The sequence below is a fragment of the Panthera leo genome, chromosome A3 (genome assembly GCF_018350215.1).
Source record: "Panthera leo isolate Ple1 chromosome A3, P.leo_Ple1_pat1.1, whole genome shotgun sequence".
NCBI lineage: Eukaryota > Metazoa > Chordata > Mammalia > Carnivora > Felidae > Panthera > Panthera leo.
Window position 1 is genome coordinate 41,508,236 of NC_056681.1, and position 22,058 is coordinate 41,530,293.

At 41.9% G+C, this 22,058-nt stretch overlaps 1 protein-coding gene across 9 annotated transcripts in view; it reads right to left on the bottom strand.

Moving 5' to 3' along the window:
- KIF16B (kinesin family member 16B) overlaps positions 1 to 22,058 on the bottom strand; it is a 288,972-nt gene that overhangs the window by 43,919 nt on the left and 222,995 nt on the right. For 7 of the 9 annotated variants that reach the window (XM_042931660.1, XM_042931657.1, XM_042931655.1 and 4 more), the window contains exon 24: positions 10,129 to 10,218. In XM_042931660.1, coding sequence (XP_042787594.1) covers positions 10,129 to 10,218 — 90 coding nt within the window. Of the gene's footprint in view, positions 1 to 8,783; positions 8,925 to 10,128; positions 10,219 to 15,512; positions 15,661 to 22,058 lie in introns of those variants that run through there. The other 2 variants (XM_042931664.1, XR_006200570.1) reach the window with 2 other exon arrangements.

Genomic DNA, 22,058 nt, shown 5'->3' on the forward strand with positions numbered 1-22,058 from the left:
ATGTGATTATGCAGACTAAAACACAGGAAACAAACAAATGAGGCTAAAACAGCACATTTCTTTGGCCTGAGAGAAACATAATGACAAGCTTGCTCTGCAATTCAGTAAATAAAACATATTCTAAAGACAAAAAGATTGAAATAAAAGCCATTAGAAAAATGAAATCAGTAATTTTGAGGCCTACTGACTTCCAATGAAATTTGTCTTTCCCTTCTTCAGTGACTGTAGAGTCTAAAACCCCGAGTTGTTAATTTCATTTTGAATGTCTGAACCACAAGCCTCTAATTTGCAGGCTGAACAACAGATCTGTATGAAGAACTATCAACAGCATCAGATAAGACAATTAATAATTGCTTATAACCAGCAGCCATTTTATGGAATTGCCTGTGAATTTCAGTTTTGGGAAAATGAAAGCATGGAGAATCCATTCATCCATGAAGTTGGTGAGCTATGTATGTATGTGCATATGTATCAGTGATAGTGTCCGCATTCTCTGTTGCTTTGTAATATTTCTTAATGATCTTAATGATCTCAGAGTTGGTTTTTCCCTTTCTGACTCCCAGTGAACTCACACAGCTCAATTATCTTCAAAGAGCCATCATGCCCAAATGCTGACTCCAATGTTTATTAGATTATAATAAGATAGGTCGGCCAGTCTGCTGCCATCACGAAGATAAATTAAATGCAATGGAAACGTTTGATTTTATTATAAGCCTTTCTCTCTTGGCCAAGTTCACTTTTTGGGTGAGCCAGACCCTATATTAAGCCCAGGTGGTCTCGGAGGCAACCGCATAGATTTTGATAAATGGGATCATTATTTCTTTGAATATAAATAATGGCAGCCCTTATACAGAAATTTAAATGAGTGATAAAAAGCCTTGTTTATCTTTTATGATTTCATAACAATTAAGCTGCTAAAACTGGATTATAAATCACTGAAAGAAAACTGAAAACAACTAATAAAGTGTGGAATCTTTACTAATGAAAGAAAAACATTTGACTTCTGTTACCACCTAATAAAAGTGTACTTTATTTTCATTCCTCATTTACAAAGCTCTTTCTTTTTTTTCCCCCCTTACTCCCATAACACTTGGCTACCTAACTAGTACCTGATTTTTAAAGATTAAGGGGGGAAATTCTACCTGGCACTCTAATTGGTCAAATCAGCTATAACCTGACTTTTGTAAGTAGACATACCTACATGATGACTGACAGCATTTGAAACATCCACACCCTGCAGGTTTGTGGCTGTGAATTTTAGCCACTCCAGCTTTTGAGAAATGCAAATAATGAAAACTCATCAAAGGGCTGCTATAATTCTCACAGCTGACTAAGTGGGAGCATTTCTGGCTACTCAAAATTAATAGCAATTTCCAAGGTCTTATAAGAACAGCTGTCACTGAGAAATATACTCACAAACACAAAAGGAACTCTCCTCCAAGTTTCACTAGAGGCATGAAAGAGCATCTCTTCAGAACAATCTGGGTGGATTATTAAAGGAGCAATGACAACAGACCTCTCATAATAAGCACACCACACAATATTGACGAATACCTGCTATCTTGCCCACAGCCAGGCACATACTAGACTCTCCTCAAATATCTGCTGAATGAATGCACAAGGCAGGACTCTTTGCTGGTGGTCCACATGGTATAGCCAGCAATTACAATGAGGACATATCACAGACAGAGCTGCTGTCCTGTTGTCACTGAAGTGCTAAAACTTGGAGTCATCCTATGTACAAAACCATCGCTGGGAACATAGTTAAGACTGCACGGACTTGGTCATATTCTATATAAAGATGATAACTTTCTAAAATGCAATCACACAAAGCCTCCCAAAGCCAGTATCAATCTTATTCAGGCAGGGGCCAGTGAAGATAGATTTGAGGACATTCATATATGCTGCAACAATTTTGAAAGTGAGAAATGTTTCAGATATGTGAGAGTTTAATGTTGCATATTTAAGAATAATTATACAGTTGGACTAACTCAGATGCTTGCATTTTCCATCTCTTATTATGATGTTACTTGTCTCTTTCAGGGACTGAGACATGGCAAGAACTTGTCTTTGTCACAATATTCAACTAACAGATTTTTGCAGAGAAGAGATGTTCTTCTCTTTGGTCTCATCTGGGGCACTCTGAAAATTCCCCTTTCATGAATGACCAAGGTCATGGAGAGGAAGATTCAAAACACAGAAAGAGGACTAGGAATGAAGAGACATGAACTTTGCCTATACCCCAAGTCTTGATGTGACTTTCAACAAAACTGAGCATTTAAGTGTCCTTCCTTCCTTCTTTCCTTTCTTCCTTCCTTCCAAGAGACAGACAGCATGAGCGGCGAAGGGGCCAAGTGGGAGGAGAGAGAGAGAGAGAGAGATAGAGAGAGACCTAAGCAGGCTCCATGCTCAGCACAGAGCCCCCAAAGCAGGGCTCGATCGCACAACCCTGGGGTCATGACCTGAGCAGAAATCAAGAGTCTGATGCTCAACTGACTGAGCCACCCAGGCACCCCATGAGTCCTCATGAGTCCCCATGAGGTTTGGGAGTGCCCAAACCTTTAAGACTCCTTGGTGTACTTACATTTCATAGTGTGCAAATGGGTCCAACCCGTTGCTATAAAAGTCTCCTTGCCGGTTGCAGAGGAAAGCCTGATACTCTATGCTTCACAACTACCCACTCTCAGGCCCCACATCAGATTTACTGAATCATAATTTCCTAGTTTGGCGAAAAGCTTCCCAGAAAATTCTGAAGTCTTTTGCCCCCAGCTCCCCATACACTTGAAAGAAGTAATTAAAATACTGTTTTATGTCTTGGGTGGAGGGAACAGTGTGTTGCAAACCATACAGTGAGGTACCTTGGTCTCTCTCATAACATACTAGGTCAGGAAGCTGGCAGGAGGCGTTCTATTTTTGCCTACATAGCTGTTTGCTATTTAAAAATCCAAGGGGGCTGAGCTCTTTGTACAGGTGAATTTATCTAAGGCTTACTGAATGCTCCCTATGGCTATGGTTGGTAGCATTATAATTTGGGTGGTGAGTAGATGTGCAATTTTTATATTAAATTTGGAAAGCTGGTTATAAAACTGTTGAGAATGCATTTCAGTGATGGATGGCAAAAAGCTGTCCAAATCAAATCCTAGGCCAAGAGCCAGTTTCTTTTCTTCCCTGTCCACCCCCACCCCCTTTTATTTTTGGTACTGCTTTGGGGAAATTACTTGGAAAATACAGAAGGTGAGAAATGGTTCTATCAGCACAAACTGGAAGTCCATATACGAATTAAACCACCTCCTTTTTTCCCCTCCCACTGTTATTTACTGGGCACCCAGAGACCGTTAGACTTGAGACAGAAGAGTTGCTCCATACAGCAATCTTTCATGTTCTATTCAAAAGCTCTGAAAACATTTTCCCCACCCCCTCAGCTCTGTAGGGAGAAGGGAGCCCCCTTGGGGATGCGGTTGATGGAGGCTGAGGTCCTGTTTGACACTTGGGGACTGGAATGACTCACTGTGATAACTCATTTGTGAGGTAGACATTCACACGTCATGTTCCATGCCACATATGCTGTCACCACACACGGGCATTAAAAGTTCCCGTAGCATTGATTTTGATGGTACCTTTCAATACAGAACATAGCCCATTTTCATGGTTAATCCTTTTGCCTCCAGGAAGACCAACACAAACCTGCTTCCGAATGACTCTTGGCCAAGATTATAAAAGGACCCTTGATGATGGATTCCAATGCCTAACTTCTCTCACTGTGAGATGGTTCTCCTGAGAAGTATGGTGCCCACTAGGTTCTAGCACTTGTTAAATGTATTAAAATAAAAGAGCTCTAAAATCAGAGTGTGGCATCTCCAAACCTCCTAGAATGAGCAGCTCTCACTGACCTCCTCATCTTCCAGGCCCATGTCCTCCTACTTTATAAAATACATACAGAGCCCCCTAGACCACTCATCCAGAATGTTGATGGGGCACAGGCACCATGTTGTCACTCTTCATTCTGATGGTTGAGAGGGAACATGGTCTTAAAATAGTCTTTCTTCCCAGCTTCATGATAAACTGTGCTTTGATCAGATCATTGTCCACTCTCAATGACGTGGATCCATAGGTAAACTTCATGGACACGAGATCTTAACGGTAACTCTACCTCCTCTGTGGCAAAAAGAGAACATTTGTGTTTGAGCATATAACTTGACTGATGCTTAAAGGGATTATACTACTGACTTTAATGGAGTACAACATTTTTCATACAGATAAAGAGCACTGCAGAAATGATTTGCATGATAAAATTTCAAAGACATGCTCTCTAGCAGATGCTGCATATTACTTCATAGTCGCTTTCAATAAAATATTTTATCTGAGGCTTTCACAGTCTTTTACAAACTAGCTGTGGCATTATCATTTTACAGATGTGGAATCTGAAAACACAGGGTTTAATTTGATTAAGATTCCATACAAGGTCAATGAAGGGGAGCAGAGAAAGAAAGCTAGAAGGAGCTATTATCCTGCACAATACATGTCAGTATATCAAGAGGACAATTAATTCAAGACAAAAGGGAAACCTATTTAGAATCCAGAAGAAGCTAAGATGAAGGGAAATGAATAAACAAAAATAAAACAACAATTTTAAAAACCTTGAACAATGCAGCACCTCGAGTGAGGGCTCAGCCCCTCACACAGTGAATCTGAAAATGGAAGGAACTTAATGTTCACATATGATCCAACACCACCTGCAGCCAATCCGTTCTTCTTTAGTGTTCCACAGAACAAAGAACTTTGTTTTCTTTTTCTGAAATTTGTCACGATACAAAAACAATGGACTCAATTTTTCTTTAGTGTCTACTTTGTCCCTGCCCTCAGTCCCCATGCTTGAGTTTCATGGGACCCAGTGGCTTTGTCCTTTCAATTCACAGGTTTGTTTTGCTTGTAATCCCCTTAAAGTCCTTCTATTTTCTTCACAGACACACATTATAGCTAATAATCAATGACCTCTTCCTGTTTTAATCGGGTCACCACCCAAGTGTATATAAAGTATCCCTGAGGGGTCTCCAGTTGACATCCCTCTCCTTATGGAGACATTATAGTACACAGTAAATAATTAGGCAAATACATGGGAGTAAACAGGGAAATTAGAAGACGTAGCTGAATGACGGTTAAGGAATTCTTAAAACCTTGCCACTACTTGGGGGTAAGGCTCGGGGCTCTCAGTCAACCCAAGTTTTGTGTGTTCTTTTCCTAATCTTGGTTCTTCATAAATTAAGTCTTTAAAAACAGTTGAGCAATTACCCAATTTCTTCACAAGGGAAGTATGCATGTGTGAATCGGAAGTCATGCAGCTACCTTTAAGAATGTCCACAAAGAAGCAGTCACACCAGCAAAAATCTGGAAACTACCCCTATGTCCATGAAGAGGAATCTGCAAATCTGATAAGGTGGTATGCCCACTTTGTCAGTAGACACCAGTGCTCCTGGCAAAATGATCAATCACTTGATAAGCTGATAAACTGTTTGTATAGACTAGGGAAGTGATAGCTATCTGGTGTGAAGTCATAGATTCAGGCTTCTCTGAGTGAGGTTTCTTTTATAGCTCAGCAGGTCTCTTGTAGGTACTCTGCTGGAAGCAGTGATATTTGTCTTATACCTTCCTCAGGTCAATCAACGCTAGGTATGGCCTATGCAAGTCCTGTGAGTACGAATGTTTAGCTGGACCCAAGAACTCCTGAGGGCATTGCAAATGATTACTTCTGAGGGCCAGATTAAGAGAAACTTTCATACTCTATGTATACATCTTTGAATGACTTCAATCTTTTACCATACACATGTAACTTATTATCTGAAAAAAAATACTGAAAGAAAAAAGAAAATAGCCATAAAAAGAACTGTTATATCAAACTCCTGTAGAGGTATATCCCCCAGGAAAAACAGGGCTAAAATGCCAGAAGAAAATGTGAATGAACAGGATATAATTCAAAGTTCCAAAAGATTATAAGCTACAACCCAAACTAAAGTTTCAAGGTGAACAAAGATTCTCCATCTTGGCAAGTAATTATAAAGCCTATGTATTTTTGAATTCAAGGGTTTTGGTTTTTTTTTTTAATTTTTTTTTTTTAATGTTTATTTATTATTGAGAGACAGAGAGACACAGAGCGTGAGCAGGGGAGGGTTAGACAGAGGGGAGAGACACAGAATCCGAAGCAGGCTCCAGGCTCTGAGCTGTCAGCACAGAGCCAGATGAGGGGCTCGAACTCACAAACTGCGAGATCATGACCTGAGCCGAAGTCGATTGCCCAACCGACTGAGCCACCCAGGCGCCCCTCAAGGGTATTTTTTCAATATATTTTTCAGCTTGATTAAAAATTTGAAACCTTGTATAACTTGGTAAATTTAGTATGTATCATTACAAAAAAAAAAATAATAATCAACCATCTTGTTACCCTTGTAACTAAAAGACCAAGAGGAGTTTCATACTTCTATCAAAATAATGACCCCAATTTGGTGAAGGAGTGAGGTAAATAAAATATGTTCCCACTTGGCTATGAAACAGTTATCTGTGAAAGGAAATTTTCAGCATCCTTCTATGTGAACCTTTGGGCCTTCCTGAAGAAGTTACGTCTTTAACAAGTCAAATGATTTCTAGGATGCCGACAGGCCAAGTAGACCATTTGGAGATAGATGATTACTTCAGTAAGATTAACGTTATATACAGAGACGTCAATAATATGCACAATGATAAGAGCAATCATAACTGTTGAATACCTAATGAACATTATTGATCTCAAGTCTCCACAAACACTTAGCACGTAAGAGTATGTGAAGGTAGGCTGCGCAAAAGAAAAATCAACTTTATGGAAGAAAATACAGCTGATATTCAACTTGACATTTAAGCTTCATCTTGAAAATGTTAACTGGGCAATGTCGTTCTCCTCTCACTGAAATAAGATTTATCTAGAGCTACAATGACACGCTGCTGCCTTTTTACAGATAATGTTTTCCCCCCATTTCTATTTTTATACTATTGTTTGTTTAGAGATAGTAAATGGAGCCCAATTGCCTGGGCTTCCCGACTGGCTTCTGCCCACCAGGTGTGTGACAGGAGGCAAGTCTCTGGCTCCGACCACAGGGTCCTGAATGGCAAAAGCATAACACAAGACCCAGGACATGGGAAACAGTCAGTGGTGAGGAAACCAGTCAGAGTGTGGCTACTGTAAAGCTCAATGGCACCCCCTCAGGCTTTGTAATTACAACCTCCCTTTCTACAGGCGGTGTTTATTTTAGGATCTCACCACATGGTTTCAAATCACTACTCATATTACCTCCTCTCTTTCAAACACATGCATACATGTGTCTGTAAGTTCTTTACATTTTTTGCCCTCAGAAGAAGGCAAAGTCACCAAGTTGGACTCAAAACAAGGAAAAGCAATTTCCAATCTTGGTTATCAGTTAGATCGTGAGCCTGCCTTCAGGAAAAGGGTTTGTATGGGAAGCCATACACGGATAGAATGGAAATTCTAGCTTAGTTTCCACATCCAGACCTTCTTTAATATCATTCGGTGGTTTCCCACAATACTTGTGATCAAGTGATACATGATACAGTCCCTCCTTCCTGTCCCTACCTCCCTGTCCTCATCTCTACCACACTTGCCACTTTTCACAGGACTTTTTATTCTTGGAACATGCTTGGCCAACAGGCGCGGTCCCACCCCAGGGCCTTTGCATTTGCTGTTCCCTTTACTTCAGATGTGTCTACCCCAGATTTTCATGCCTGGCTCCTTTTCAACATTAAGATTTCCCCAGGCCTGCCTAGCTCTCATGCCACATGATCACACTACCTTGTTTTATTCTCTCCATGGCACTTAACATTATCTAAAACTATCTTATTTGTTGGTTTGTTTGTTTACTGTTCATTCTCTCTGCTTCCTGAGAGGAGGGGATGTGGCTGTCTTGCCGACAATGGTATTCAGTGTGGGGTGGTTCAATACAGACTTGTGACTGACTGGATGAAGGAGACCAGCCCGATTTTCCTCATTCAAAGCTCACTTAACTTTTTTCAGCAGGTACGTACACTCTTTCTGCCCTTGAAAAGGATTATCACATATGTGATAATCTGTGTTCGTTAATGTTGCCGGCTACCAGGCAATCTCTTCCACTTATATACTTACATCATGTTTAACCTCAGGGGTGTTTTCTTCCATTATGTTTTTAAAGACTGCTTCTGTTTGCTTTGAAATTTTCTTTAAAAACACTGATCAGGACTCGGCATCTGAGTGCCCAACCCTGAAACAACCTTTATACTAAAATGCCCAACATCTTCTGCCCATTACATTTTATGGATATTTTTCCTAGAAGGCATGCAGCTCACTTAAGATGGTAACTGTCACATAGTGTGCGTGTACGTTAAGTGTTAGTTATTATATTTTCCTTGTTTATTGTCAGTGTGTCCCCATATGAATTCAGGATATGTAAGAGAAGACATTTTTGTTCTTGTCCGCCACTCTATTACTAGAATGTTTTAAATCTGCCTACATACAATGGCGCTGAACTAATGGCACTGAAAGAACAGATATGAAATAAATCCTGCAATGCATGATACACACGTATTATAATTGATAGGATACACATACATTTGTAGCATTGGGGAAAACCTGCACATTATTAAAGCACTGGTGGAGTAACTTATAATTAAGCAGGTAACGAGCTGCAAAGCTCAATTTAAAAACAAGTCACTCTATATGGTAATATGTACATGATACTTCCAATTTTTATTGTCAGTATTAACTTGGGACATGAAGAGTAAATTGCAGAAACAAACTCAATAACTTGACTTTGATGCAGTTACTTCTGGAACTGAAGCCTCTTGAGGAACACTGAACTAAAATCCAAATTCGCCGCTTCTTCAGCTTTTAGTTCACTGCTACCTAAGAGCTTAACAAGAGAATTTCGGATTCCTCAATTTTACCAGTACTCAAGGAAGCTTTTATTTATAAAAAGGAATTTCTCTTTATATTTATATCAGATAGGAAAGAGTAAGAGCCATGGAAAGGTTAAGGAAGCATTAGTTATTTGATGTGAGGGAAAAATGTCTGACTAAATTGTTTTCTAGGCTGTCATAAGAAACTATAAAAATAGTGTCGAAAAGCAATACTTAGTGAAAGCAGGTATTAGACAGTGACTACTGACTGATTTGCAGTCAGTTCAAGCCAAAATTCCCAAAGAGTTGTGCAGATACAAGGCTTCCTTTAGTTCAAGTAAAAACACTCACTCACTCACTCGCTCACTTGGAAGTATACATTAACTTTAAGAATACTTTTCTTTGTTTAGAAGGATTTTAGGGGCGCCTGGGTGGCTCAGTCAGTTAAGCGACCCACTTCAGCTCAGGTCACGATCTCACGGCCCGTGAGTTTGAGCCCCGCGTCAGGCTCTGTGCTGACAGCTAAGAGCCTGGAGCCTGCTTTGGATTCTGTGTCCCACTTTCTCTGCCCCTCCCCTGCTCATGCTCTGTCTCTCTCTGTCTCAAAAATAAATAGAAATACTAAAAAAAAAAAAAAGGATTTTAAAAACTAGTCTTTGCCCAAAGAGGAAAAGATTAATAATGTATCAATACACTCTGGATATCTGATCAGATGTATGAAATACCCCCTTGCTTCTAGAGAATTCCATATTGACTATCTACCTTCCATCCATGTTTGATGGCAAATTAACCTTAAAGACCTAATTTCTCATTAAGTGGAAGTCTAAGCATTAATATATCTTTTTTAAGAGAAAAAAGGGCAAATCTATATTGAGGGATTTATTACTGTTTCATTTTAGTAGATCTTACCATTAAGAAGTTGTAAGTTTATTAAAATATTTGTTTAAAATTGGTAAAATGTACTAAAAGGGTAGAATTCATTTACTGTCACTTTACTATCACTTTCAAAATCCTGTGTTCAGAAAATGTTTAAATTGTGTAGAACAGAAATGAAACAAAGAACAAAAGTTAAAAAGCTACCTTTGACAGATGCCTAATTGCAACAAAACTTGGTGACACAAGCTAATACCTAAAGGGAGGGGAGCATGATAATGCAATCAGCTCATTTACTTTATAAAATAAATGTTCTTAATTGGAGATAATTATTTCATAACTTACCTCTGCATACTTTAACTTCAATGTTTTATGCATTTCTCGAAAGCGACTGTAGCGCCTGAATACGGTCCATGTCTCATCTAGGACAGTAATCTATTACCAGGAAAATCAAAATAAATCAGCATTAATTAGAGGGGAAAAAAATGACTAGAATTAAAAAAAATAATTTTAAAATTAACAAAAAGTGATTAGCATGTGAAATTTCTCCAGAACTGAAAACATTAATCTAACTGCATAAATAAGACTTATAAATAATAAGTGTTCTCTACTTAAGGATGCATCTCTGGTTCCTAAATCTGTTTATAAGCAGCATGTGCCTATGTAAAATGAAAGACAGTCACCTCTTAATGGCTTATAAAAAGTGTCCCTTTACTCTCCACTTGGGTGGTAGAAAGTAAATCCCATAGGGTGACCTTTCTGTTATGGCACTGTGCCCATACAAAATGTCAGTGCAGGCTCCCACATGCCACCATAGTGGATAGGATGGGAAAAAATGAGAGAAGGAGAAGCCAAGAAGTAAAGGGAGGAGGAAAAGGAGGAAGAGAAGGTAGAAGGAGAAAGAGGACAAAGAAAGATGAGACAAAAAAATCTGTAACTCAATTATTAGCATAAAAACATACAACACAGTTGGCTTTATTTTAGAGGAGGAATTCTCAGTCCAATCTTTAACTGGTAGTCGAACTTACAGTTCCTGTTGAATGTGCTAACTGGTACACATGCAAAGGTCCTGAGGCACATCAGCTCACATAATCAAGATCACAGTGACAAGGGGAGGCTGGTAGACACCACCAGCCTGGACAGTCACAGGCTAACAAGTCTCAAATTCCTATTACAGTTCCCACTTTTCTTCCTAGCTCTAGACCCATGTACCCGAGTTGGAGACATCATTCTCTAGATGTCACGCCATAGGAACTTCAAGGTCATGTTGTCTAAAACCAAACTCCACATGCTCTCTCTAGTCTCTAGTTCTTATCTGGTGTATTTTGCCACGATCCAGCAAGCCCTGTCAGACAGATGCTGAAGCCACACCTGATCCCCTCCTCCCCACCAATGTGACCAAGGTCCAACGAGTACTAGGTCTTGCTCTTTTTGCTTTGTAAACATTTCTTAGAGTTCTATCCTTCCATCCTCCACCATCATCACCTTCTCACTCTGGGCCTTCGGGTCTCAGATGGCCTTTGCCAGGGCCTCCCCCAGTTGTCTGCATCCACATTTGCCCCCTCCAATCCCTTCTCTGCACAACTGCAAGGGCAGCTTTATTCCACACACTCTGCCCCCCTAAAGACCCTGTGGTAGTTTCATACTGCCATAGAAAAGAGCCCAAATTTTTAATTTTAAAGAGCCAAATTTAAAATTTTTAACCCACTGCCTGCAGCAGCCTCATTTCAAGCCTGCCCCCCCTTAGGTGTCTTCACTCCTGCATACTCCCTGAAAGCACATACTCTTTCCCATCGCAGGGCCCTCGCATGGGTCTTATCCCTTTATGGGAAATCTTATCTTGCACATTACAGCAATGCCCTTCTCGAGCACTGTCATTCAACCTGACTCTCCCACATATAAACCACAGGGGATCAGTAGGAAGGGAGAAGCAATAGTGGGGAGAATACCCATGCGGGTAGCTTCGGGAGGAGTGAGTCTTGAGTCTCAGCCATTTGGTTCGCTCATTTCCCAAAGTGGCAAGTGAGATGATTTTAGGTTACAGGAGCATGTACTTTTACTTTTTTTTTTTTTTAAATGTTCAGCATTCTGGTTCTGTATTCATTATTTTCTTTTTTTCTTTTTTTAATATGAAATTTATTGTCAAATTGGTTTCCATACAACACCCAGTGCTCATCCCAACAGGTGCCCTCCCTCATCACCCACTTTCCCCTCCTCCTACCCCCCATCAACCCTCAGTTTGTTCTCCGTTTTTAAGAGTCTCTTATGTTTTGGCTCCCTCCCCCCCTAACTTTTTTTTTTCCTTCCCCTCCCCCATGGTCTTCTGTTAAGCTTCTCAGGATCCACTTAAGAGTGAAAACATATGGTATCTGTCTTTCTCTGTATGACTTATTTCACTTAACATAACACTCTCCAGTTCCATCCACGTTGCTACAAAAGGCCATATACCTAGGGGCACTTGTACCCCAATGTTTGTGGCAGCACTTTGAACAATAACAAAATTATGGAAAGAGCCTAAATGTCCATCAACTGATGAATGGATAAAGAAATTGTGGTTTATATACACAATGGAATACTATGTGGCAATGAGAAAGAATGAAATATAGCCTTATGTATTCATTATTTTCAATGATTTTTTTAAAATTGTGGCAGGTTTCTTCTTATGAGTTCCCCCTAAAAAGTTATTTCTCTAAGGAAACAAAAAAGGTAAGTATATTTACAAAAAAATAAAAGGCATTAAATTAAATAAAAACAGTACAGTTCTGCAGCTATAAGTTTTTAAAGCTGGTATGCAAGTCACCACACTGCTCCCTGTGGCTAAGCTGGGGGAGGGGGAGCTTTCTCTCTGATCTCTCCTCTTCAATAGACCCCACTGAAGCACTGTGAGGGAGGCCACCACAATCAGCATGGGTGTGAGGACTTCCTTAGGGTGAGAACACAGCAATACACTGCTCTGGCTGGATGCAAACCAGGTATCAAAGAGAGAACTGTAACAGGAGGGGCCACGATGCTGTCTACTTGTCAAGAGAACCCAGAATGTTAACGGGGCCACACTCAGGGCCTGGGAGCAGGAAGATGCTGGATGCTCACAGGTGAGCCCTTGCTGGGTTGGGACTTTGAATTCCATAGGAAGTCATCAAAGAAGCCTAGAACTCCCTCATCCCTCAGTCTCTACTGCTCCCTGGCTCTCTTTGGTTGCTTCCACTGTACCTTTTGAACTCCTAACCAGTCACCAGCAAAACACCCTAGATCCTTAGCCTCTTCCAGAAACATCTCCTTCATCCTCACTCTAAATGGAAACTGGCTCTCCCCTGAAGAATCACTTGTCCTGCAGTCCTCTCAAGTAGGGACTATTTTCTGCTGGGATGTAGGAAGGCACTGTTGTTCTCCTACCCAACTTTCAAACCATCGTTCCTCTGTCCATTCTGAAATCCCTCCTCTGTGAAGCTCATGCCTTCCGATCCTGCAGGGGCCGATGCACCTTGGTCACTTCTCCAACTCCCTGAAGGTCTTGGGCTCTGCTCACTGTCATCCACACCAACACTATGGAACTGCTGTCATGAATCTTGTCCATTCCATTACACACAGATGATCCTTCCGACACCGTGACCTGGTCCTCGACCTCTGCCTGGTTCCTTCCTCACTCAACCTGGAAACCATGGGCAATCATGACCACCATTCCCTTGCATTCCACCTCAAACCTCTTCATCCTGCTCTTGAAATTCCCTGGACTAAGAACTAAACCATAGCCCTGGTGAAATGCAACATGGTCCTGCATCTGCCTAGGAGAATGTGGCTGAAGTAAAAAACGCCACAAAGTGGACTGACTGGTCTCATCTAAAAGTCACAGTCCACACTTTTCAGTCAGCCTGGAGGCCTCCCACCAGTCATACCTCATTTTCCAGTTCCATCCACTCTTCTCCTAGGTAAGTTTTCTAAAAGTCTACCCCATCTTTCTCCTCAAGCCTCCATCACTTCTCTCCTGGTCCTCAGTGGATAACCTTAATTCCAACTGCATTGAGAACATGAAAGAAATCCAAAGAACATTTCCACAGGCACCCTCAAGCGAGTCTCCTCATTGCCACCATCTACCCTGTACCTCATGTTTTCCCCTGTTATCAGGCAGGAGATATGGATCAGTGCTCCTGTTAAGGTCAAGCCCTCTTCTTAAACACTGGATTCCATCCTCTTTTGCCTTCTGAAGGATACTGCAATACACAATTTTCTCTTCTCTATCCTGTACCAACACATTCCCATCCTGTACTAGATTACTCCCATCGGCATCTATACGAGCTCTTATGTCCGTCATCTTAAACTCCCACCTTGGCCTCCCTTTCCTTTCTAATTACCACTCCATTTCTATTCTTCCCATCATAACAAATCTCCTTGAAAGAGTTTATTCTTGATATCTTCATTTCTTTCTTACCATTATTCCTTGAATCCACTCCAATCTACACAGCATTCCACTCAAGCTACTCTTACCAAGGTCATCAACAACTTCCATATTGCCAATCCACTGGTTAATTCTTGGTCTTGATTATACTCCATGTATCAGCAGGATTTGATGTACCTGACAGGTCCTCCTTGTAACACCTTTTTCATTTGGCTTCCAGGTGGCTACACTCCCTTACCTTAGTTTTCTTTGCTGAGATTTCTTATCTCCCTGACCTCTAAACGTCAATATGTCCCAGGGCTTTGTCCTTGAACATGTTTTATTTTCTACCTGCACTCACTCCTTTAATGATCTCATCCCCATCTCATAGCTTACATGTATATGCTGATGATTCCCTGGGTGCTCATATCTGTCCCCCGAAACCAGACTTGTATATCCTACTGCCTATTTGGAGGTCTAATTGCATCTCAGACTTAACATGGCTGAACTTACCAAACTCGCTCACCTTCCCGCATCCCCATCTCAGTAGATGACAATGCCACTCTTCTACCTGTTCAATCCCAAACCTCTGGCATCATCCTTCATGTTCCTCTTTCTCTCACAGCTCATATCCATTCAGTCAGCAAATCCTTTCCACCTAACTCCTAAATGTAATGAGACTGCCCAGTTCTCAACATGACCACTGCTCACATCTCAGTCTAAGCCACCACCCTCTCTTGTGTGGGTTATTTTTAAGAGCCTCCTAGTGGATCTCCTTGCTTCTGCTCTCCCCCCAACACCAACTTTCCCTTCTCACACAGCAGCCAAAGCGATCTTGTCAAAAATGAAGTCAGATGGGGCCATTTCTTTGCCTGAAGTGGACATCCTTCCAAGCTGCCCCATATCACTCAGGGTGCAAATTCAAGTTCTTCAACTGCCCTACAAGGATCGCTATGATTTGTCTCCTTCCCAGCATCATTTCCAACCACTCACTCCCTTGCTCATTCTGGTTTCCTCGCCAATCTGGAACATTTCAAATGTGCGACACAGAAGGTATGTCCTCGGGGACTTTTCATGAGATTTTTCCTCTTTCTGGAATACTCTTGCCACATGACTAGCTCCTTCACTTCCTTTAGGTCTTTGCTCAAAAGTCACCTTCTCATTGATACCCTCTCAGGATATACTATCTAAAACCGCACCCCCTTTCCCATCTCCACACTACTTGCTCCTCTTCTCCAACTTATTGTTATACTAGGCACTACTCACTCCCCACCACGGTATCCTGTTTTCTGTCTACCTTCTCCACTGGAATGTAAGTTCCAGGAGAGGTGGCATTTTTCGCTGGTTTTCACCGCACCTTAGAAGAGCACGTGGCATGTCACAGGCATCCTAAATGAAGAGCAGGAAGAGGGAGCTCCAAGGTGGACTTGTCTTACATATGCTCAGGCTCTTGGTGACAATGAGACAGCAATACTTCTTTCATCTCTCTGGGTGGAAGAAATGCCCTCAAGGAAAAATGAGGATAAAGATACGGTAAAGTGGGCACTTCGCTTGTGGGGCTTTGGCCTATGGTTTTTCTACCTTGTTTTCTCAGCTTATTAATGTGGGACCACCTTTTGAAATCTCTAATGAAATCTACCTCACCGTCTGGGGGTTCATTCCCCTTTTCCACAGTGGGCCCAGAAGAGTGCTTCTATAAGGGATACCAATGTCTCTAACAACACACACACACACCAAATCCTGGGGAGGAGGTGACACGGCTAAGTAATTTCCTGGGCAGCAGAATCGAGAGCATTGGGCACCAGATAACAAGTCAACAAGGAGAGGACGGAGTCCTTGAGAGAATCCCCAGAAAGGTATCCAATGTACTTCCTTCCACTTTCTTGATATCAGCCCCCAGTGCTCACAGTGGGATGTGGGATGCTAACATGGTGGTGTGCAGAGCTGGGAGGGGACAGAGAAAGATGGCCCAATGTGCAGAGGCCTTTCCACAGCTTTATACATGTACTCCTTTGAACTGGGCCTGATAAGGTCTGTACAGGTGTCAGAGGCATCCCCGTTTTCACTGTGTTATGCTGGTGACTCCAAGAGTCCCACTATTAATAAAAAGGAAGGGGACTCTCTGGAACCATTAACACCATATATACGATTTCTCCAAAGTGTTGAACAATGAAGATCATTATTGGCACATTCTGGGTAATGATTTATTTTATTGCCTATCTTACTTGATATTTTAATAAACTCAAGTCAACAAACCCACATACAGATCTGAATGACCTCAACCCTCGAGGTTTCAGTCTATAGTCTTAATCACTGGTTCTCAAAGTGTGATGCCTGACCAGCAGCACCAGCCTCACTGGGCAACTTGTTAGATATGCAAGCTTGGACATTGTACCCACACTTATTTAATCAGGAACTCTGAGGTGGGGCCTGGCAACCCACGTTTTGTTTTGTTTTGTTTTGTTTTAATTTATTTTTGAGAGACAGAGAGAGACTGAGCATGAATGGGGGAGGAGCAGAGAGAGAGGGAGACACAGAATCGGAAGCAGGCTCCAGGCTCCGAACTGTCAGCACAGAGCCCGACGCGGGGCTCAAACCGACAAATTGTGAGATTATGACCTGAGCTGAAGTCGGACACTTACCTGGCTGAGCCACCCAGGCGGCCCAAAACCCGTGTCTTAACAAACCTTTCAGGGGATTCAGGGTAAGCACCTATGCCATAAACTACGGCTAGTATTGCTGGTCCAGGATCAAAATATGGTGGCTGACTGGCCTCCCACCCTCTCTCAATGCCAAGGGCCCTTAGTATGGCATTCAGGGACTTTTCCAAGCTGACCGAACGCTACCTTTCTACCCTCAGCTCCCGGTGGATCAGAAATCTCACATTTCACACAGAATCTCACACTTAACACAGAACTATGATGTATTCATTGGTCTTTTGCAGGGTCTTTTTAATGGCCTCTCATAGTTGCATTCTATGACTAGAGAGCTTCTGTTCAGCCTCCAGGGCTGCACCCAAACAAACCACAGTCCCTCCCTTGGAGCTTCCTTCCTCCTCTTCTGTCCCTGGAAAAATCATTCCCTCCTCCGTGATTCCTTAGTGTGTACTCAATGCTTAACCAGAGCACATATCACAGGATATCAGTTATATAATTAAAGTTGTACTAATTAACTTATAGAACTGGTATTGGTTATATGAATGCCTCTCTACCCTACAGAATTTTAAGCCTTCTAAGGGAATGAGCCTTTGGCAATAATTGGGGTAGAAGTAGGAGAACTCTCACTGTAGAGATAAACATTTATTGAGCTACTACTATGTGCCGGACTGGTAGTTTGCTGAAAGATGTTCTTAAGATTATTTTGCTTTTCCAATCAGGTAAGAGTTCCAGGCTTGGCCCAGGGCAACCAAAATGGTGAACAAAGCCTGCCGCAATTGTGGCTCCACACAGTCTGTGCTGGTGGTTTCTTGGAGGTTCATCTGAATCAGATTATTTGAATTAGTCACACAATACTATACTTTCTTTTTTTAACTGCATGGAGAATATGGTGCCTTTTCAATGTATCTGTAACCTAAGTTTACAGTGACACGTAGAGGGATTTCTAAATCAGCCAGGTTAAGTACAGGGATTGAAACAGCTCAAGCTTCCTACTTCACATATGAACCATCTAAATCTCCCCTTGTCTATCAACATGGAAAGAGGATGAAGACAAGGATAAAAAATTAAGGCCAGCCATGATCACCGCAGAAGTGGGTGGCAAGGCGACCGCATGTGTCATCTCTCCAAGGAAAATGTCAAACCCCTTCAAGATGAGGTTTGGACAAACTACACAAAAAGGAGAGATATATATTAAAGTCCTATTTTGCCCCAAATTAAAATTGGGCATGAGATAAGGTGTTGATGCAGAGAAGGGACAGATCACTACAACAGATAAATCAGACGAAAATATTCGATTATTTTCTTCAGTGTTGAGAAAGCAGGGCATCATTACTGTGTATCTTTGAGGAGCAAATTCATTACTTCTCTCTCACTGAATGGTTCTGCTGATACAAATCCATCTTTTCTGGGCCATAAAATGATCAAGTGCAACTTAAACACCATAAACATGTCCACAAGATGAACTGCATTTACTTATAAACAATTCTCGATTGAGTGCTTTCCACAAATTTATGTTATATACATATTTTGCTGGTTTGAGAATTGCCGATTTTAAGATCTGTCATCAGTATATATTCCCTTGCATGTATCTATCTTTGTAAGGACGAGAATCTACAATTTTTCACCCAAAGAAAACTCTTCTAGCTGGCCTCCATGTAAATAGTTACTTGTGGAATTCTCTCAAACATTTTGAGGAGGTACCTGAAGTATGTAAAAATAAAATTCCTTCTACTTTGTAATAGTTTGGAGGAAATCGTCAAAATGCCAACCTAATATTTCCTAAAAGTTTTTATGCTAAAACATTATACTAAAGTTTTGTCAGATTTTTGCAAAATATAGTCGTCAGCAACACAATTGTGAACACGTTCAAGGGAACATGAACCTTCTTACAAACACTGGAATCTGTATGGTCAGAAGTATTAATACATCAGACTTAATTAAAAGTTCAGACAACTGTCAAAATGGAACTAAATTGGAAGTGGAAAAAGAGGCCAACACCTCACTAACCACAGCCTGCCCATCATCCTGTAACTCCTTGCTCTGGTCCACCTCTAAGATGGCCAAATCCTTCAAAGGGTTTCGAATGGGCACGCTCGCCCTACATTTGTGGAGTCCACGGTCTTCACTGGGATGCTCGTAACCTCTTCTGGTCTCTTAGCTCACCTCTTCCCTCTTGATCACTCCTCATAGGCCCAGGCTGGATTCCAGGTCAGTCTTTCTGCCACTGGAGGACCAGCGAGGTGACCTCATTTCCCCAGCTCCCTGGGCTTTTCTGGTGGGGCCACATTAGAATAACCCCCCAAATCAGGCAGTCTAGGGTGTCCGCGTTCTCTCCTGTGTGCTGCCTCCCACAGAAAGCAGAAAGTATGAAATTTATGCTCTTTTGACTCAGCAGGTTCACTCCTACTTAGAAATCCTTCCAGATTACATTCTCTGCAAGGAGTATTTCAAAATTTTCTAGATTTCCAGTCCTCATGGACAGTGATTGATAATGTTTTCTGAGGTGATTAGGGTCACCGAAAACCACCTTCCTGAGCACCTTTCAAACCCTCTCAAAATAATGCTGTTGCTACATTCATTCTCCGCCTCCCCATCCCCCACCAAACCTCTGCATCTTCACTTCATTGTCCCCACTCTCTACTTGAGATTCCCCCCCCCCCCACCCACTCACCTCCCAGCCTGGCCTCGGGTGTACTGCTTCCTCTTAGCACAGATCGTTGACCTCTGACTGCCCTCAGGCCTCTATCCTGCCTTTCTCACTGCCTCAAAAGCCCTCCCTCTCTTTTCCAACTCACTGAAATCCCCCCATCTGCCTTAGGTAAACAAAAATGTTATCTTCCTGACTGCTTCTTCCTGACCCCCATTTTGCTTTGCATTGTTCTAGTTTTCTGCACGTTTCTCTCTCCCCCACTTAGTTGACCCTAGAGCACATGAACTGCTTACTCATCTTTTCTGTCCTTCAATATGTTGATAGTTCCATCATGGTCTTTAAAAAAAGAACCACTGGGGCGCCTGGGTGGCTCAGTTGGTTAAGCGTCCGACTTCAGCTCAGGTCATGATCTCGCGGTCCGTGAGTTTGAGCCCCACGTCGGGCTCTGTGCTGACAGCTCAGAGCCTGGAACCTGTTTCAGATTCTGTGTCTCCCTCTCTCTCTGACCCTCCCCTGTTCATGCTCTGTCTCTCTCTGTCTCAAAAATAAATAAACGTTAAAAAATTTTTTTAAAAAAATAAAAAAAGAACCACTACGTTACGTGTTACACGTTATGTACTGAATGAGTATTTATTAAATAATAAACAATGGAGACAGTGGAGCCCATGGTCTCTTTTTAATAAATACTTTAAAAAATTTTTTTGAATTTTTATTTATTTTTGAGAGAGAGACAGAAAACAAGTGGGGGGGGGGGCAGAGAGAGAGAGAGAGAGAGAGAGAGAATCTAAAGCAGGCTCCAGGCTCTAAGCTGTCAGCACAGAGCCTGACACAGGGCTCAAACTCACGAACTGTGAGATCATGACCTGAGCCACCCAGGTGCACCTTAATACTTTTCTACTGCATTTTCCAATTCCCTTTCTCTCCTGCAATGTGGGCCGTGGAATGAACTGCATTTTAGTCTGTTTCTGACTTACCTGTAGCTATTTCAAGTTTTTAGAAAGTATGCATTAGAGGAGATAAAGGGAGAGGGTAATGAATTGTAAAACAAAGAAAGACAAACGGTCATTTATCAAATTCCTTTTGGAGAGAGGATTCTGCTGATTGAGAAGAAATACCGTGACAAAAGATTTGGGGTAAGGAGAGTAAGTGGGACAGGGAGAGTAGATGAAGCCTCCCCCAAAACACATCAAGAAACAAAAGGTGGTCTCTAAGTTGCCTTTAAAGGGGTGGGTCCTAGTTAAACTTCAGAGCATTTGTTTCTGAATGTCAAGGTCCTTTGGATATGTAAACTTGAAAAAAAAGGCCTAAGAAGTAGGCTTGAGTGGAATCTTCACTTAGCAAGGGGGCAGCAGCTGGAGCTCCCGAAGGGTATCTGGGAAGCAGGAGTGGGAAGGCTGGTGAACATAATTTTGGAGAACATTATGTTTGGGAGAACATAATTAGCTAACAGGGTATTTTCAGTAATTTGCTCTGAGATGTGCAATGCACCTCCTTCTTTGGTTTCCCTGGGGAAATTTCAGGCAAGTTTATACGCCTTTCTTTCTGAGAAACCCAGAGGAGTGCTGAGCTCTGTAGCCAAGTGGACACAAAGGAAAAGACACTGTGTCAGCAACCACCCAGCAGGCAAGAGACTAGCTGCCATTTGAATCATGCCCATGAACTCTGTGTAACGAGATCCTGAACTGACCAGGCATCCCCCTGCATCACAGTGGTCCCATGAACCAAGAGGCTACCAACAATGGAAATTCGGTCTCCAGGGCACCTGAGTCAAGAAGTCGGGCCCCAGCAGGAGCACAGTCTTAAAGCCAGTGCACTGGGGAAGGAGAGAGGAGTCTATAATCCACTCCCAGATCTGCCCTGGCTGTTGGTGACATGGATGGGAGATGTATGGAGTATGGAGCATAAAGATTTCGGAAAGTAGGAGGCCCATGCCGAGGTAAGATCATTCGGTCTTCTATCCAGGAAACTCCCCAGACGTCCTTCCATGAAGACGCAGCACCAACAAGTACATGAAGTGCCCCAGAGCCCTTGGCTTCCAAACCTGCTCCGAATGCAGTGTGTCGGGAAGAAAAGAGCCTAAGCCGACTGCTGACTTACATCACATCTACGTAACTATGAAGTGGTGCAAGATCCAATAGAGCTTTCTCGCTGACCAAAGTCTCAGCCTTCTGCAATAACTAGAAATTACAACCTCTCGATGCTTCAGTTTCAGCGCCCTCAAACTTGAGATAATTTCGTTTATTTTAGTGTACTTACTCTATCTAGTAGTTTGAAGGTAAATTTGAAAGAGTATGAAAAGACTCCAAGATTCTAAGAAGATGGATGTCTTTCAAATCCAAGATCATTACTAATAAGTACTTCTCCCTTCCCCTAACACTTCTGCAAAGCCAGTGAGGAATAGGGGAAATTATTCTACTTTAAAATTGTGGGAAATTGCCTAACCAATTTTCCTTCCAATTACCGAGGTATTCAGAGGCAAAGACCAGAATGCAAATGCGCTACCAGTCATCACTGGAGAATGGAATAGTGAAAAGCTCTGGATGAAGACAGACTCAGATCCTAACTTTAGTCTAGTCACTAATTAGCTGTGTGACCT